Genomic DNA, 17,468 nt, shown 5'->3' with positions numbered 1-17,468 from the left:
CCAGGCCATCAGGGCAGTGTCAACTACAGGGGCATGAGGCATGTCCTGGCCAGTGTTGGGGTCCTTCCCATCTCTCTGCAAGCTTGGTCCCTCAACCACTGCCAAGGTCTGAATTATCTTCATTGGACAGGTGAGAAGACTGAGTCACAGAATCACCTGAGTGGCTGAGTTGCAAGTGCAGATCTGAGGTCAGCTACATACCGTGTAGAGAGAGGAAAATCTGCCAAGCTGCAGCCAGTGCAGAGGCTGCTGTGTGCAGGGCCGTGGCCTGGACAGAGGACGCGTGTCAGGCAGGGTCCTCGCAGACGCTGCCTGATGGCCAGAGCTGAACAGCAGCGTCTGCACAAGCCACCTCCTGGTCTGCTGCTGCACCCTGTCCAGCTCTGGCCATACCCATGGGGGCCAGAGCCTGGAAGGTTACTGACAAAGGCCAGAGAGTAAGGGCTGCACATGTGCCTGTGTGCATACGTGGGTGCCATTGTAGGCAGTGTGTGTGTGTGGTGTGCGTTCTGTGTGTGCCGTGCCTCGTGTGCCCTCCCCAAGGCCATAGGTTCAGGCAAAGACCAGGTCCCTAGACCAATTCCATGAACATCTCCCAGGGCCCGCTGCACCCTCCAGGGCATCTCTAGCCTCCCCCAGCTTCCTTGGGTGCCTGTGGCCTCGTGTCAGTGAGGCCCCCAGACCCAGACTCAGGGAGACCAGTCCCTGGGCACTCAGTGGCTAAGCAGGAGCCACCAGCCTGGGCCTCAGGTCCATTGCCACACCTGGTGCTGGCATGACTGCTGCAGCCCATTTGGTTACAGCATTTCCTCCCTTATTTGCATGCCTCCCCACCCAGGCCCAGCTGTGAGCTCTGTCCCTGAAGGGAGGCACCTGCCCTCTGAAGCCTTGGGATCCCCGAAGCTTCTAGGCCACAGACCCTCAAGGTGCACTGTTCCCAGGCAGGCTGAGGCCATGACCCCCACCTCAGGACCCTCCCCACCCAGTCATGGGTGAGAGGCATGCTGACCAGCCATCCACTGTATTTTTGGTTGCCGGGCTGTGCGATACCCCAACTCAGGCTGCCCCTGGGCCTGCAGTCCACCCTGCTCCACACCGACTATAGACAGTGCCTCCCTGGGCTGGGGGGATAGTGTGCTGCCCCACTGTCACCTCCATGACTGTCTCACATCAGCTGGAGATTCCAGGCCCCTCTGTCAAGCAGATCCAGGGCGACCCCTGCAGAACAGCTGGGTACCAGGGGTTTGGACACAGGTAGCAATGTCACAGACAGTAGCTGCTTAGAGCCTGCCTGCCTAGGTTACCATCACCCAGAGGGCCTGTTGGTGCCATCAGGATAAGAAGCCCAATGTGAGCACACCTGAGAGGCCCAGGAGATGGTGACTCCAGGGCCCCAAGGAGGCAGGTGAACAGGCAAGCACTTTGCTAAACAAATCCTGTGCCCCTCCCTGCCTGATTCCCCATATCTGGGGCCCCAGTCAGTCTGCCCACTTGCTACTGGAAGTTCAAGCGCAAGCAGTCTGTCCTGCTGCTGGAAGCTGCCACCTGCCATGCTGGGCCTGACCTTCCTGGGTCTCGTGGCTGCACTGGGTATCAGGCCAGGGGCCCCACTGTGCCTGTCCCAGCAGCTCAGCCTGCCTGGGGACTATATTCTGGGTGGGCTTTTCCCCCTGGGCTCAGCCGATGATACCGGGCTAGGTGACAGGACGCAGCCCAATGCCACCGTCTGCACCAGGTAGGGAGGCCGGGAGTGTGGGCAGGGGAGGTGGGGCTGGGGGAGGTTGGTCGGGGGGGAGGTGTCGGCCACCCGCAGCCCCTGTGGCCGCAGGTTATCGGCCCCCGGCCTGCTCTGGGCACTAGCTGTGATGATGGCTGTGGAGGAGATCAACAACGCGTCCACCCTGCTCCCTGGGCTGCGTCTGGGCTATGACCTCTTTGACACATGCTCGGAACCCGTGATCGCCATGAAGCCCAGCCTGGTGTTCATGGCCAAGGTGGGCAGCCGCAGCATCGGTGCCTACTGTGACTACACGCAGTACCAACCCCGTGTGCTGGCCGTCATTGGGCCCTACTCGTCCGAGGTCGCCCTGGTCACTGGCAAGTTCTTCAGTTTCTTCCTCATGCCCCAGGTGCGCCCCCTCCCCACGTCCCATCCTCCCGCCCACCTCAGGAGCCCCCGTGTCAGGAGCTGCCTTCGCCTGCAGGTCAGCTACGGTGCCACCACCGACCGGCTGAGCAACCGCGAGACGTTCCCATCCTTTTTCCGCACGGTGCCTAGCGACCGTGTGCAGGCTACGGCCATGGTGGAGCTGCTGCGGGGGCTGCGCTGGAACTGGGTGGCCGCTGTGGGCAGTGATGACGAGTATGGCCGGCAGGGCCTGGGCCTCTTCTCCAGCCTGGCCAATGCCAAGGGCATTTGTATTGCTTACGAGGGCCTGATGCCGCTGCCCCGGGCTGGTGGCCTGCGGCTAGGCTCCGTGCAGAGCCTGCTGCACCAGGTAAACCACAGCAGCGTGCAGGTGGTGGTGGTCTTCTCCTCTGCCCACGCTGCCTACAGCCTGTTCAGCTACAGCATCCACTACAGGCTCTTGCCCAAGGTATGGGTGGCTAGCGAGACCTGGCTCACTTCAAGCCTGGTCATGACACTACCGGGCATGGAGCGGGTGGGCACGGTGCTTGGCTTCCTGCATCAGGGTGCCGAGATGCCCGAGTTCCGGTCCTATGTGCAGACCCGCCTGGCCCAGGCCGCAGAGCCTGCCTACTGCGCCTCGCTAGAGGCAGGGCAGCTGGGTCTGGAGGAGCATGTGGTGGGGCCACGCTGCCCCCAGTGTGACCGTGCCTCCCCGGAAAACGTGACCGATGGGCTGCTATACCACCAAACCTTTGCCGCCTACGCAGCTGTGTACAGCGTGGCCCACGCACTTCACAAAGCACTGCTCTGCAACTCCTCAGGCTGCCCTGCACAGGAGCCTCTGCGGCCCTGGCAGGTGAGGTCACAGAAGCTATGCCTCTTGGCTCATTCCCCAATCCACTGGCGCCCCTGAGGAGGAGGTGGGGGGTGGGGAGGGGGGTCTGGCCAGTTGCGACTCCCTGCCCAGCCCCAGCATCCCAATTCCCCCACCGCCAGCTCCTGGAGAATATGTACAATGCGAGTTTCCGCGCATACAACCGGACCCTGCAGTTCGACTCCAGTGGAAATGTGGACCTGGCTTATGACCTGAAGCTGTGGGTCTGGCAGGACCGGATGCCCATGCTGCGCACTGTGGGCAGCTTCAACGGCAGCCTGGAGCTCCAGTTCTCCAACATGATCTGGCACACCCCAGGAAACCAAGTGAGTGCCAGTCCTGCCCGGGGAGCAGGGGCGGCCCCCAGGGCTTGGGCCAGTGTGGCCAGCCACACAGAGCCTGAGCCCTGCCGCCCGCCAGGAGCCTGTGTCCCAGTGCTCGCGGCAGTGCAGGGAGGGCCAGGTGCGCCGCGTGAAGGGCTTCCATTCCTGCTGCTACGACTGCGTGGACTGCAAAGCAGGCAGCTACCAGCGCCACCCAGGTGAGCCCTCGGGGTCCAGCCCACACTGAGGCCCGAGTGAGGCCAGGTACCACAGGGTCGGGTCTGGGGCAGCGGCAAGGCCAGGGAAGCCAGTGGCCCCCAGCACGCCCTCTCTCCTCCCTTGCCTCAGACGATGCTCTCTGCAGCAAGTGTGACCAGGACCAGTGGTCCCCAGATGGTAGTACCCGGTGCTTCCCCCGCACGCCCAGGTTCCTGGCATGGGGGGAGCCGGCCGTGCTTGGGCTGCTCCTGCTGCTGGGCATCGTTCTGGGTCTGGTGCTGCTGGCCCTGGGACTCTTCACCTGGCACCGGGACAGCCCACTAGTTCAGGCCACAGGGGGGCCCAGGGCCTGCTTCGGCCTGGCCTGCCTGGGCCTGGTCTGCCTCAGCGTCCTTCTATTCCCTGGCCGGCCCAGCACTGCCAACTGCATGGGCCAGCAGCTGCTGCTCCACCTCCCGCTTACTGGCTGCCTGAGCACACTATTCCTGCAGGCAGCTGAGATCTTTGTGGCCTCAGAACTGCCACCCAGCTGGACAGACTGGCTCCATAGCCGCCTGCGGGGGCCCTGGGCCTGGCTGGTAGTGCTGCTTGCCATGCTGGCAGAGGCGGCACTCTGCTCCTGGTACCTGGCGGTCTTCCCACCAGTGGTGATGACAAATTGGCACGCGCTGCCCACGGAGGCACTGGTGCACTGCCATGTGAGCTCCTGGATCATGTTTGGAGTGGTGCATGCCACGAACGCCATGCTGGCCTTCCTCTGCTTCCTGGGCACCTTCCTGGTACAGAGCCAGCCTGGCCGCTACAACAGTGCCCGCGGCCTGACCTTCGCCATGCTGGCCTACTTCATCACCTGGGTCTCCTACATCCCCCTCTTTGCCAATGTACATGTGGTCTCCCACCCGCCTGTGCAGATGGGCACCATTCTCTTCTGTGTGCTGGGCATCCTGGCCACCTTCCACCTGCCTAAGTGCTACCTGCTGCTGTGGCGGCCTGACCTCAATACCCCCGAGTTCTTCTTGGGAGGGGGTCCCAGCGATGCCAGAGGGCAAGGCAGCAGTGGGCACGAGGAGGAGACTCAGGGGAAAAACAAGTGACCCTTGAGTCAGTGACCTCACCCCAGTGAACTCAGACCTCGTTGAGGTACTCCCAAACCAAGTCTCCATGCAGCAACCTGCAGACTGTGCTTTGACTCCACTGAGACTCACAGCCCTAGATTCATGTTGACCCCAGAGTGACCTCCAGAGTGCATAAGCGGCCTCAGCCCAATGGGATCTCATCACCTGGGGCCCCAGAGTTAGGCTCTGTCTTGTCCTGGCCCAGCCCTGGCCTACACAGGTGACCCAGCCCCACTGTTCCAGTCAGAGGCCCATAGAGGGTTCTTGGGGCTCCGTGAATCCTACACTGAGTGCTCAGGGAAGACCCCAGGGACCACATGAAGGCAAAACTGGGTGTCACTTGCCTGGCTGGGCCCAGTGGGAGCCCCCCACCCAGCATCCTCTCCAAGCATCACAAGAGTGGGATGTTGGGAGGTGGCTGGGGCTTTCTCAACCCCTCTGCAGGGGTGTGTACCTGACCTGGGCCCCAGCGCAAGGCAAGAGGCCTCCTCAAATGGGAGGGGGCACCCAGCTTCCTCTCTCCCTGGCCGGTGAGCCAGCAGAATGGCGGCCATCACCTCCAGCACCACGGACAGAGCCCAGGCAGGGTCAGGGGGGTCAGCACTATGGCCAGCACCAGCCACAGGGACCCCTACCCCTCACCCCACCCCTGACCCAGAGCCAGGAGCCAGCACCACGGACAGAAGACTGCCTGCCAGGTTGGCTGTGCTCAGGGCCTTGGTGAGCTGGCACCCAGAGGACAGCACCAAGCCAGTCCTGGGTCAGTTCTCAGCTGGTCCCTGGGGAAGTTGACCCAGCCCCTGCATCCCAACCTCCTAAAGTGGGAGAAGAGACACAGGTCACACATCAGTCCCATAAAATTAAACGCTTTTTAGTGTTTAAAATAGCATTTACACAGAAGCAGCTCTATTAACTATCTGGATGACGCTCCCAACTAGATATAGTATCTACAGTGCAGACATGTGCAGGCCAGAGACGCCGGACGGAAGCGACGTGTATGTGTGCGTGTGTGGGTGGGTGGGTGGGTGGGTGAAAGGCCACCCCAAGATCGCGAGGAAGGCGGAGCTGGCCATGCCCTCTGCTCTAAACCCTGCCCCTGCAGCAGCTGTGTGCATCTGTGGCCCTCCCCCCTCAGGGTCCCCCATCCTGCCGCCTGCCCCTCACTGTCTTCCCACACACCTCCAGAAACGACCTGTGTCCCTGCAGGGGGGACACACGAAACTGTTCTGGTGGCTGGGGTAGGGGACAGCGGACTTGGCCACCACCCCACAGAACACACTGGCCAGACAATAAATAAATAAATTAGATCCCTACCTTGGGCAGCCACAGAGGGACCTTGGGGCTATGATTCTAACCCCGAGAGGACGCCCCCAATCCTGGCCTAGGCAAGATGGGTGGGGCCTGTGAACCCAGTGGGGCCCAGGCCTAGTGGCCACCTCTCAGCTCAGTTTGAGGCCCCATGCACAGCTCTGTGGGCAAGCTGGGGTCCCTGAGGCATACGCCAAGAGGGGTGTGTCAGACCTGCCTGAGCACAGGGAGATGCCCCTCCTGCCCAGGGTCTGCACTGACAGCTCCAGCCAGGGATGGATGAGCCGCCATCCAGATCACAGTGGTCTGGGCTGCCCTCAGCCCCTCCCCTCCAGCCTGCTGCCACTCTGTCCAGGCCCAGACCCCATTGCAGCAAGCACAGGTCTGACCTGGGATGGCTGCTAAGGCAAGCCCACACAAGCTCCAGGAGCAGGGCCCTCCTGCAAGAGCAGGACCCTGGGCCTCCCCACAGCAGGGCTGGGCTGAAGGCACTCTCGCCTCGGTCACATGATATCCACGAAGAACTCACAGGGGTTCCCCATGGCCTTCTGGAAGGACTGGCGGCTGCCCGTCAGCTCTGGTGGGACAGAGGCCAGCTCCCGGACAGGTGGCCCCCCAGGTGGCCCACCCACCACTGAGTAGGCCTTTGTCAGTGGGTGCAGTGGGGGGAGCCCTGGGGCGGCGGCTGAGGCCTGGCTGCGCGGGCTGCTGCCACGGCTGAGCTGGCTAGGCGGACGCTCCCGCCAGCCACTGCCACCCGCCCCGCTTGGTGCCGTGTGGTCTGACTCGTTGCCACTGCCCCCAGCTCCAGCTGACCGGCTCTCCTTCTCGCGGCCCAGGGCCCGACGGCTGCTCCCGCCAGCACTCCGGGTGGACCCACTGCTTTTGCTTCCTGGGGTCAAGAATGGGGGAGAGGAATGGGATGGTCAGTACTAGGCCTTGCCTCTTCCAAGACAGACAGCCATGGCCAGGACCGCCAGGGGCAACACCAACGGTCCTGAGCGGGTGCAGGTCGGGGTAGGCAGCCATGCAGACATGAGGGCCGGACTGGCCCAGCCCAGGGAAGCGGGAGCAGCTGCAGCAGGCAGAGGAGAAGAGATGCTTGGCGGGGGGGTGGTGGTGGGGGCAGGGTGGGCAGTGGCAGACAGGCAGGGATGCTCCAGGGCCAGCTCGATCCCCACTCCTCACACCAGTGCCTGGAACGAAGGCCTGGTCTTGCAGCTGAGAAACGGAGGCCCAGAGGAGGCCATGTGCCCGGGGCACTGCCAGCCATCGTGGGCTCCCCACCCAAGACCCGCCTTTCATCTGCCCCCAGAGCCCTGGCCGGCTACTCAGCTCAGCCCCTCCTGGGCACTCAGGACATGTTGGGAACCTGAAGATGCCCACTGGCTGGGGACGTGCGGAGGGGGACTCCGAGCAGGACCCTGGCTTACCGGCCCCGAGGGTCCGCTCCGCTAGTCCTTCAGTCTAAGGCTTGCTCAGCACAAAGCAAGGGATAGAGGAGTTACACACCAGTGGCCAGGCACCCACACCGCCAGCTGGGCCTGTGCAAGGTCCACTGGCGCCCAACACACTTCCCCTTGGACACTGCTGCCCCTGATCCACTGTTCTCTCTCCCCATCCCCTCCTGGGTCCACCAAACCACCCACCAGACCTCTCCCCAGACGCTGGGGGCATGTGCCCACTGGCCTCAGCACCCAACATGCTTCCCCTTGGACACTGCTGCCCCTGATCCACTGCCCTCTCTCTCTGTCCCCTTCTGGGTCTACTGAGTTACCTACCAGATCTCTCCCCAGATGCTTTTGGGGGCATGTGCCCATGGGCCTCACTAACCCCCCACTCAGCCTCAGGACAGTGTCCCAATAGGTGCTCCTCTGTGACACCACAACCCCCCTGCTCAGCTGCCCTTCACGTCCTAGCAGTGGGCTGCGGCTATCTACGGAACTGTCCCCTCTGCTCCCTGCTATGCTGCAGCTGGCGGGTGGGTCCCAGGACCCCTCTGCTGCTCCCCCAACCTGGGCCATCACATCCCCTGCCCCCATTGCCACACCATCTCTCTCTGCCTCTGCCACGTCTGGACCACCAGCACACCCACACAACCCCTGAAGACTCTAGGCTCTTCTCCCCAGCCTCTGACCACTCACCCCTTTCAGAAGAAGCCACCTAGGGCCCGAGCACAGAGCAGATGGGAGTGCAGGGCAGGGGGCGGGTACGCAGGGCAGAGCCAGGCTGTGGGGGACAGGGCTGGGCTTGGAGGTAGGGGCCCTCACCTTCACTCTGCTGACTCCCGGCACTGCCGCTGCCGTAGCCGAAGCCAGGGTCCTGGTATGCGGGCGGGAAGCAGGGCGGGGGCCCTGGGTACTGGTAGGGGTAGCCCTGACCCAGGGGCCAGGGGGCAGCTGGGTGGGGCAGTGGGGCCAGCGTGTCCTGATCAGAGGCCCCACTGGAGCCGCTGTTGAGGTTCAGGGCAGCAAGATCTGCGAGAGGGGAGGGCAGAGGGAGTGCGGGTAAGGGTGGGGAGGGCGGCCTTCCCGTCTGGGACTTCGCTCCGCAGCCCCACTCACTGCTGCACAGGTCCCCGAAGACGTAGTAGCACTGCTCTGAGAAGGTGACCTTGTTGACTGTATGCCGCAGGAAGCCACGCTTCAGCATGCTGCTGGCGTACTTGCGCGCCTCCCGCCGCTCACGGAAGCCCTCCAGGTGCGCGTACAGCCAGTCCACCACATCTGCCCCTGGGTGGCAGCAGGTGGCAGTCAGGCAGGGACCCAGTCTCGGTCTCCCCCACTCCCAACCACCCCCACCCACCCACCCACCGCTTGCGGAAGCCCTGCAGGTGCAGGCATAGCCACTCCACCACATCTGCGCCTGCGTGGCAGCAGGCAACAGTCAGGCAGGGACCCGGCCCCACCCTTGGGTGCAGGACCCTCACCAATGACGGCATTGGCGATGGTGATCTTGAGCCACATGCGGTCCCGGATCTCCAGGCCTGAGTCCGGCAGCTGCATGACCCGGACGACAGCACCCATGTCGCTCTTCACCGTCAGCGGTGCCTCCTCCAGCTCTGCAAGGCATGGCCCCCCTCCTCAGCCTGAGTGGCTGACGGGTAGCACAGGGTCAGAACAGACCCCAGGCCCGGCCTGCTTCCTCACTTCAGAGGCCAGGCTCTGCTGGCCGAGCAACTGTAGGGCTCAGTGCCAGTGGTCAATGGCCCCGCAGGGTCAGGGAGCAGGCACTGGGCGGGAGGGGTTTGGACCTTCATCTCCCACCCTGTCCAACCAGGGCAAGACCCCCCAACCCTGCAGACCAGAGCCCCAGGGGCCAATATCAGGCATCTTCTACCCCTTCCCCTGCGAGCTGGAGCTATTAGTCATGTTAGTGGCAGGAAAGCAGGGTGAGGGCCCCACGCAGGCACCTGCCTCTCCCTGCCCCCACCACACAGACCCCAGGGCTCGCTGAGCCCCTCCAGGTATCTCCTACTCCCATTGCTGGGACAGAGAGCAGGGAGGAGGGGGGGAGCAGGCACCCCCGCATCTGATCATGAGGACCCGGCAGCACCATGAATACTCAAGGCTGGCGTGGCCCTCACACCTAGTGAGTGCCTGGCCAGAGCCTCGGTTCCCAACCTTGTGAGCTGCCACTTACGCGGAGCGCCAGGCACAGAGCTGGTTAGTGAGGAGGAGCTGGTGCGCGTGACGGCGCTGGAGCAGGGGCTCGTACCATAGCGGGGCAGGGCTCCCGTCAACGCTGCCGTGTGGGACAGCCAGGCAGCTGGGTCGATGGGCCGAACTGGATCCGCTGGGCAGCCAGAGCATGGCAACAGATGGACAGGTGGACGGTATTGGGGGAAGTGGAACACAGGACAGAGAAGAGGCCCTTCAGGCTGGGCTAGGTGCCCCAACCCCACCCCGCCGGCCCCAGGGGGTCACTCACCCCTCGGGATGGTGAAGTAGCTGCGGGGCGTTGGGTCCCAGCACTTGGCCACCGTGAGGCTGATGGGCCTGTGGGGTGGGCGGGTCACAAGGTGACCCAGGCGGCCCCCTCCCCTCCGCTGTCCGACCCCTACACGCGTCACCCCCACAGGCCTCACCCCGTCTGGGACACGATCTCCCGCAGGACCCGCACAGCATCATCGTTGCTCATGTTCTCAAAGTTGACGTCGTTCACCTGGGGGCAAGAGGTCAGCATGGTGGGTGGGGGTACTGCTCTTCCCCCGACCAGAAGCTCTCCCGGCCCGCACCTGCAGCAGCATGTCGCCCGGCTCGATGCGGCCATCAGCAGCAACAGCCCCACCCTTCATGATGGAGCCGATGTAGATGCCACCGTCGCCCCGGTCATTGCTCTGGCCCACGATGCTGATGCCCAGGAAGTGGTGCCTCTCTGTGGGGCAGGGGTTGGTGAGCAGGTGTGTCCCCACCACCACTGTGCCCTGCCCAGCACCCCACAGAGGCCTCACCCATGTTGAGTGTGACGGTGATGATGTTGAGGGACATGGTGGAGTCCGTGATGCTGCTGAAAGAGGAAGCCTGTAGGGGACGCCAGGTGAGGGGCTGTGAGTGGGACCCATCTGCCCGCCCCAGCCTACACCTGTCCAGTCCACACCTGACTGGTCCACACCTGCCAGCCCACACCTGTAAGATTCACACCTGCCGGGCCCACACCTGCCCAGTCCGCACCTACCCGGTCTGTCTGCCGCAGGCGCTGTTTCCGCCGCCGGCGCTTGTGTTTCCGGATGAGCCTGGAGGAGGTGCTCTGCTCCGTGGAGCTACTCAGCCTGGGGGGGCCCAGAGTCAGGGTCTGGCCACCCCCCACATAGTTGAACTCAAAGGGGCAGGGACAAGGCTGAACCTGGGGAAACCATCCCCACCCTGCAGACAGTGAGCAGCCAGCAGGGTGTCCTGCCCATGTGCACACACACATGCATACATATATGTGTGCCACACCTTACACCCCCACCCTCACCCACCGGCTTGTGTTGTCATCTTCATCCGAGTCGATGAAGCTGCTGGACTCAAGTTCACTGCTCAGCACGGTGGACGCACTGTCAGGGGGCAGCCCCAGGTCCCGCCGCCGGTCCCCCCTTGGGTGCCCATTGGTCCGGGCTGCTGTGGGGACAGCAGGGAGGGGGCCTGGCCATGGGATCCCCTGGAAGTCACAGGAAGCCCCTGCAACCTCAAGCACTCTTTCACCTGGGAGCTGGCAGGGTGACTGCAGGGCTGCTGAGGGGTCACTAGGGCCCAGGGTATTTGGGTCTGGAACCTCTGCCAAGGGACTCCCACTGGAAGGGGGGCCAGCAAGGGCTTGGGGTGCCCACGGGGGTCCCAGGGAGGTCAAGGGCATGGCTTCATTACCCTCTTCACGGTTCCGGCGTCGGGCTCGCTCCCGCCGGTGGCTGACCAGTGACTCCGTGCCGGTCTCGTTATCCATCCCGTCGCGGCTGCCGGCCACATTCGGGCTGTGCCGAGGAGGGCTGGGCTGGGGCGGCCAGGCCACTCATGCCTCAAACACCCTCTCAGCTCCTCTCCTCCCAACATCCAGTGGGACCTCAACTCCATCAGAGCCCCCATCTACCCACTGGCCCACTCTGGGCCTCTCCACTTGCCCCTCCTCTGCTGACCAGCACCTACTGACCGTGGGTCCCTGCTCAGCTGCCCCTCCCCACTTCCAACAGGCTGGCAGGACGCAAGCCTCTCAGCTCCACTGGGCTCAGCACAGTCCCCCAGAATCCTTACTGGAAGGAGGGAGGCCGGGAGTCCCCGATGCCGCCTGTCCGCTCAAGAGGCGGGGGCAGGTCTGTGTGTCCATCAGTGCCCTGAGACCCTGCATCCGAGTGCGCACCCTCAGCCAGGACCAGCTGTAGACAAGAGCAGGGCTCAGAAACCAGCGTCCAGGCGACCCCGGCAGGGCACCGGGCATGGGCAGTCCCCTTCTTCCACTCCCACCAGCCCAGGGCCCTCCGCCAGCATCCCATGGACTCACCCAGGAGACCACACGGCCGTTGAAGCAGGGCAGCTTGGCATTATCATCAGAAATCTCCTCCTTTACAACCCTGCAAGCAGACACAGCTGTGAGGCAGCCACACTGGGGCCTGTTCCCATCACTAGGCTCTGGACTAAGGCCCCCAGCTTGTCCGGGGTGTGGGTCACATGGGGCATCTGGCCACACGGGGCATCCAGCCACACACCCAGATGCTGGTCTGTGCGGATGCCCTCACCCAGCACCTCCGCTTCTGGAGACCATCACCATCCTCCCAGGACCCCACCCAGGGCCCATGGGGCCCAGACACAAATGCCAAGTATCCTCCTTGCTCTGTGTGACTCCCCCAGACTTCATAACATGAGGGCAGGGCCCGGTTCACAGCAGGCTTCAGCACAAGTAGGGTGTGGGCAGACCCCCCGGGGAATGCACAGCACACAGACCCGCAAGCTCACACTCCAGGAGTGGGCCACCACCCTCCTGACCTGTTGGCCCAGCCAAGGAGACAGAAACAAACCCCCACTCACAACACTGGCCCAACTAGAAGGGCGGCCAAGTGCAGGGCCAGCAGAGCCCACGGAGAGGCCTCAGGCCCTGAAGGTCAGCAAGTGTCACCAGCTCTACCCACTGCCCAACGGCTAGCCTGGCCTGTCCATGCTGCCCCCAGCAGGAGGGCCTGGGGGGACAGGAGAGGCAGGTGGCCAAGGCCCAGAGTAACTCTAACTGGAAAGGAAGCCAATGACCCTGGGGTCAGAAACAGGTTGGGGAGGTCCAGGAGTCCGGTTCAAAGGGGTGAGAAGGGCAGCAGGGAAGGGCCATGGGGCAGGGCAGACAGTGCTGTGGCCCAGACACATCCCACACTGTGGCCTCCTAGAGGCCCAGGGAGCAGGGGAGACAGGGCGGGGCTGGCAGCAGGCCCCTGGAGCACAGCCCTGCCCAGCACCGCAGATTTCCACACCTAGGATGAGGGCCCAGTGTAGAAACAGGAGCCGCAGACCAAGCAGGAAGTAGCCTCGTGGCCTCTGGGCCCAGACACCTCAACTCAGCATGTCCAAGGCAGCAGCAGGGGGCAGGAGGCCCCAGAGAGCAAGGCTCTGGTCCACCCCCACCCACCAGGAGAGGCCCAAGACCTCAGGGCAGAGTGCACAGAGGAGACAGGGCAGCCTGGAGAGGGCACTCTGCCAGGGTCCTCTGGCGACTCCATCAGATGCCTCCCAGGCCAGCCACACAGGCACAGATGAGGTGGACAGAACAATGGACAGGAGTCATTTCTCAGAAACCCCTCTCCCCAGTGAGGAACAGACAAAGTGTCTACAGCCTCCATCACGCACCACAGTCTGGCAGAGCTGAGCTCTGGGGAGGCCGAGACCCAGCCCAAGATGACAGAAGGTGTCACCACATGAAAACCTGCGGTGGCCTGGGGACACTTGGGGTCCTGCCAGCTGCAGCCAGGAGACAGGGGGTTGCAGCAAGCCCTCTAGGGGGCCCAACGGGCCCCAAGCACCACCTCTGAGTGACTGCAGCAAGAGACCCAGAGGGGACCTGGTTCTCACTTCACAGCCCAGGTGGCCCAGCCAGCAGCCTCCCCTCCCTCTCTGCACTTATGCCCCCGCCCTTTTGACTCACAGCACAAGGTCCATGGGGCTTCCCAGAGGTGGACACCTCAGGCGGCACCCTGAACCCCCACTGCCTTGCACGGCCAGCGCCTCCAGACAATCGGTCACCCAGAGCTGCCTGAGGCCCCCATGCAGCCCACCTACACATGAATGCCCCCCACCAGGGCCCAGAGGCCCTGCTTCCCCAGTCCTCTCCAGCCTGAGAGATATACACCTTCTGGCCAGAACTAAAGGGCACCCAGCCTTCCCCCTGGGGGTCAGGCCATCGAGGAGCAGCTAGTCAGGATAGCAGGGAGGGAGGGGGCATCCCTAGTGATGGCCAGGAACAGGGATGAAGTTAGAGGTGGGGCTGGGGGAGGCCTCAACCAAACCTGGGGAAATGCCCCCCAAACAATCCAGAGAGCCTTCCCTGAGCCTGAGAGAAGACCTCAGGAGCTGTGGTCAGCAAAGACATGAACCTTCAGGGTGGCCACCCAGGGGAACCTCCATTGGCATGTTGCCCCCAGCTCCGGGATTCCTGGTGAGATCCCTGATAACCTGGAACTTGGGCTGTCCAGCCCCACCCGCCACCTCCGCAGACGCGCCCCAGTGAGGAATCTGCTCAGAGCAGGGCCCGTACAGAGCAGGGCTCCCTGCTCAGAGTCAGGAGCCCAGGGACCCTTGGGGTCCCAGAGACCCAGTGGGATGCCCCGCCTGTGACACAGGGTTGCCCCAGGAGTCACGGTCCTCAGTTCCCACAGAGCCTTCATCTGTCTCCCTACTGCCTCCTGACCAGGCCTGGGCTCTGAAGGCTCCAGGGTGAAGGGTCTAGACCTTAGACCCTCCACGCCTGACTGCAAGTTCCAGGGGGTGAGGCATCTAGAACCCCCCAACACCAGGGGCACTGACTGCAGATGGCAGAGCTGCAAAGGGCAGAGTGGGAACTCAGGCTGCCTGGACCAGGCCAAGCGCAGCCCCCACCACAGCCCCCAGGGCCCCCAGACAGATGGCCCCACAGACCAGAGCTCCTGGTCCAGTGATGCAGGGCCCAGGGCCACTGCCAAGTCCAGGGAGGCCTGGAGTCCACAAGGCAGTGGAAGCCTGTGAGCATGGCTGCACACCAACCCCAACGCTTAGCACCTCCGGGTCAGCCCAGCACAGGCTCTGAGAGCCTCCCCAGCTTCACTGGGACACACAGCTATGACCTGCATGGGAAGAGTGGGATGGAGGTGCAGAACTCTCTATCCACTTGCCAAAGATGCTCATGGAGAGTGGGGCCTGGCCAGAGCAAGTGGCTATGGCCACACCTTAGACTTAGGAAGGCTTCCCTTCCTGGCCAGAGAGGCCAAGAACTGAGTAAGACTTTAGGAACAGAGGCCTCAGAAGGGTCAGGGACCTCACAGTCCCCAATCTGAGGCCACCCCTCTCATAAGGGGGCCACTTCCCCAGCCCAGCCAGGACCTGCCCCCCCTTTCTCCAACCTCCAGCTATAACCATTAGGTAGCCAACGTGAGACTCTAGCTCTCATTTATACTAAAGTGTGGGTGACTAATCAGACACTCCCAGAGAAAATTTATTCCACTGAGTAAATGATTCTACAGAATAAACAGAACCTGGAACTCTGTAGGTAGATCTCAGGAGAGGGAAGGAAGGAGGCAGATCCCCTTCAAGGGTCCCTGAGGGCAACAGGCCACCAACCACAGGTCTGGGGGTGGGGGAGGGGAATAAGATGAGCCACCCCTGCTCTGTCTGCCCAGGCCCACTGCACCTTCCAGAGTCACCCCAATCCCTCCCTCTGTCCCAGCCCAGCCTACCAGCTGGTCTTCTTCCCTCCCTCACATCCCAGTCATGCTCAGACAACCTGAAGAACTCCTACTCTTGCTCCAAGACCCAGATCTTGCCTGCCCACCCTGACCTCCTGGGCCAGGGCACCCATGGGTCTGAAAATCCTCTAGCAGGTACAGCCTCTGCTGAAAGTGCACCTGGAGCAGGGGTCTCTGCAGCTCAGCGGCTATTAGACACAGGAGGAGGGTCAGGTCCCTTAGGCTGCACCCCAGATCATGGTCCAAGGGCAGCAACCTGGGGGAGGTGGGCACTCAGTTTGTCACACACTTCCTTCAGTGTGTGAAAGAACATGTGTGATTTCAGTAATTTTTGTTAAAATGATAAACTAAGTTAAAAAACAAAAGCACCCTTCCACATACCTGATGCTCACAGCCAAAGCAGAGCAGGCTCAGAGAAGTGAGACTGTAAGCGATCAAGCAGCTGAGGCGGGTGGAGGGCAGCCAGTGGCCAGGACCAGGCTCCCCAGTCTGTGCCCTACCCTGTGAAGCCTGGCTTGGGGGCAGCTCCTAACCTGAGCCCAGCAGGGTTGGGGGCTGCCAAGGACCCATTCCCCGTTCTCTGCCTCTCCCTGGTGTTGAGGGTATGAGACAGTCTAATTGCCCCCATGTCCCTCAGGCCTCCCTGGGAGCCACAAAGTGGCCTCAGCTTAACCTGACCTGGGACTGCCCAGGGCCAGTGCAAACCACAGAATCCAGGAAATGGCCTCAATGTCAAAGTCCCAAGACGCAGCCACAGACAAGGACATGGGCATGGGCTGCCTAAGGGCGCCCAAGCACACCTGCTCAGCCCAGGCGGCCTCTGGGTGCCCCCCCAGCACTGCCGAGCGGGAGACTCAGGTTACCCGTGTTTGTGCTAGGTCAGGGCTCGAGCGTCCAGCCAGCTTCCAGTTCACCACTCACCGTTCCAGAGGCCCAGCCCGGCACAAGCAGGAAGTCCCCTCAGCCGGGACAGCCACCACTAAGGACAGACGTGGGAACTCTGACCCAGAGGCTGCCCGAGTTAGCAGCTGGCCTGCACTGCTCTCAGGAACCCAAGTGGCATGTAGTTCAGCAGGGACACAGGCCCTGTGGCCAGCAACCCTGAGGCTGGGATGGGTGGAATAAAGCCCCATGTTGCCCAGTGACCCTTGGTCCCTGCCCTGTCCTGAGGACCCTGGAGAAGGGGGCCAGAAGAATGCTGTTTTAAACCTCCAGAAACTTCTGCAGACCCCTGCAGACAGATCTGCGCCCTTGTCCCAGATCACCTCATTTCCCTGGTGCTAACTAGGAGACCCACTGGGTGGCTGGCACCTGTCCCCACCCTAACCCCTTCCCCCCAACGCTTGGAAACTCCTCTGACCCCAAACATCATGAATCCCACCTGCCCTCCACATAAGGGGGGCAGCGGACCCTGAGTCTGACAGGTGCCAAGATGGGATTTCGGAGGTCCGCTTCGACTACGGACCTCCACCGCAAGTCACACACACTCAGAACAGGGCCCAGGGTGAAAGGAGAAGCCAGGACTGCGGTCCGCCCACCGTCCAATGCTCTCAGATCCCGGAGCAGGCAGTCAGGGGCCCAGGCGCCCCATGCTCGGAGCATAGACAGGTGAGACACACGCACCAGGGCGCGCAGACACCGCCCAGGTCACAGCCCCTGGATCCCCTGCCCTGCCTGGCCGGACAGGTGCCTACCGCGCGCACCCGCGCACAGGCCCTACGGCCCACTGACCCGAAGTCCTGGTCCATGGACTTGAAGAAGAATTTGTAGGCGTGCACGGGCCGGTTGCTGAGCACATTCTTGAAGTCGGCCAGCGTGACGCGCTCGGGCGCCACCGGCAGCTTGACCAGGTACGGCGTCTCCTCCTCGTCCATGTGATAGATGATCTTGGTCTCCGCCATGGCGCGGCGCTCAGGCTCGGCCCGGGTCTCGGACGCGGGCGCCTCCCCGCTGCCGGCCCGCGCCCCGCCCGCGCGCCGCTCCCGGCCCGGCCGCGACCAGGCCCCCGCGTCCCCGCCCGACCGCTCCGGCCCCGCCCGCCCTGCCGGCCTCAGCCCCGGCCCTGGCCCCGGTCCCAACTCCGCGCGCACCCCGGCTGCTGCCCCGC

At 63.2% G+C, this 17,468-nt stretch overlaps 2 protein-coding genes across 15 annotated transcripts; one reads left to right on the top strand and one right to left on the bottom strand.

Annotated features, from left to right (window-relative positions):
• The first annotated feature begins 1,476 nt into the window (after nt 1-1,476).
• Nucleotides 1,477-5,546, top strand: TAS1R3 (taste 1 receptor member 3). Its single transcript, XM_069545946.1, has 5 exons — nt 1,477-1,735; nt 1,829-2,987; nt 3,128-3,331; nt 3,426-3,546; nt 3,677-5,546. Exons 1-5 carry the CDS (start codon nt 1,551-1,553, stop codon nt 4,639-4,641), a joined length of 2,634 nt encoding a protein of 877 aa, XP_069402047.1. The 5' UTR covers nt 1,477-1,550; the 3' UTR covers nt 4,642-5,546.
• Nucleotides 5,513-17,383, bottom strand: DVL1 (dishevelled segment polarity protein 1). 14 transcript variants are annotated; one of them, XM_069545973.1, is made up of 15 exons: nt 17,093-17,383; nt 11,947-12,016; nt 11,700-11,821; nt 11,319-11,422; nt 10,934-11,072; nt 10,648-10,741; nt 10,424-10,493; nt 10,208-10,347; nt 10,058-10,134; nt 9,901-9,968; nt 9,688-9,765; nt 8,900-9,031; nt 8,535-8,702; nt 8,241-8,447; nt 5,513-6,862 (listed from the first exon to the last, which is right to left on the bottom strand). In XM_069545973.1, exons 1-15 carry the CDS (start codon nt 17,260-17,262, stop codon nt 6,474-6,476), a joined length of 2,028 nt encoding a protein of 675 aa, XP_069402074.1. In that variant the 5' UTR covers nt 17,263-17,383; the 3' UTR covers nt 5,513-6,473. The 14 variants fall into 14 exon arrangements, with proteins under 14 accessions (XP_069402074.1, XP_069402070.1, XP_069402071.1 ...); XM_069545969.1 differs by having other exon boundaries at nt 9,613-9,765; nt 17,093-17,364; XM_069545970.1 differs by having other exon boundaries at nt 9,613-9,765; nt 10,934-11,069; nt 17,093-17,364.
• Between the last annotated feature and the right edge of the window lie 85 nt (nt 17,384-17,468).

This window comes from Ovis canadensis, chromosome 12, assembly GCF_042477335.2.
Source record: "Ovis canadensis isolate MfBH-ARS-UI-01 breed Bighorn chromosome 12, ARS-UI_OviCan_v2, whole genome shotgun sequence".
In the NCBI taxonomy this organism is placed as follows: domain Eukaryota; kingdom Metazoa; phylum Chordata; class Mammalia; order Artiodactyla; family Bovidae; genus Ovis; species Ovis canadensis.
Note: the sequence above shows the minus strand (reverse complement) of the source record. Positions and strands in the feature narration are given on the sequence as shown.

Bases quoted from the DNA above. Each gene is read 5' to 3' on its own strand.
- DVL1 (XM_069545977.1), bottom strand. From the start codon at position 17,262: ATGGCGGAGACCAAGATCATCTATCACATGGACGAGGAGGAGACGCCG. The intron at 9,969-10,057 runs GTGAGGCCTGTG...CCCACCCCACAG, and splicing joins GAGATCGTGTCCCAGACGGG to GCCCATCAGCCTCACGGTGG. The intron at 6,863-8,240 runs GTGAGGGCCCCT...TCTTGACCCCAG, and splicing joins CGGGAGTCAGCAGAGTGAAG to GAAGCAAAAGCAGTGGGTCC.
- TAS1R3 (XM_069545946.1), top strand. From the start codon at position 1,551: ATGCTGGGCCTGACCTTCCTGGGTCTCGTGGCTGCACTGGGTATCAGG. The intron at 1,736-1,828 runs GTAGGGAGGCCG...CTGTGGCCGCAG, and splicing joins AATGCCACCGTCTGCACCAG to GTTATCGGCCCCCGGCCTGC. The intron at 2,988-3,127 runs GTGAGGTCACAG...CCCCACCGCCAG, and splicing joins AGCCTCTGCGGCCCTGGCAG to CTCCTGGAGAATATGTACAA.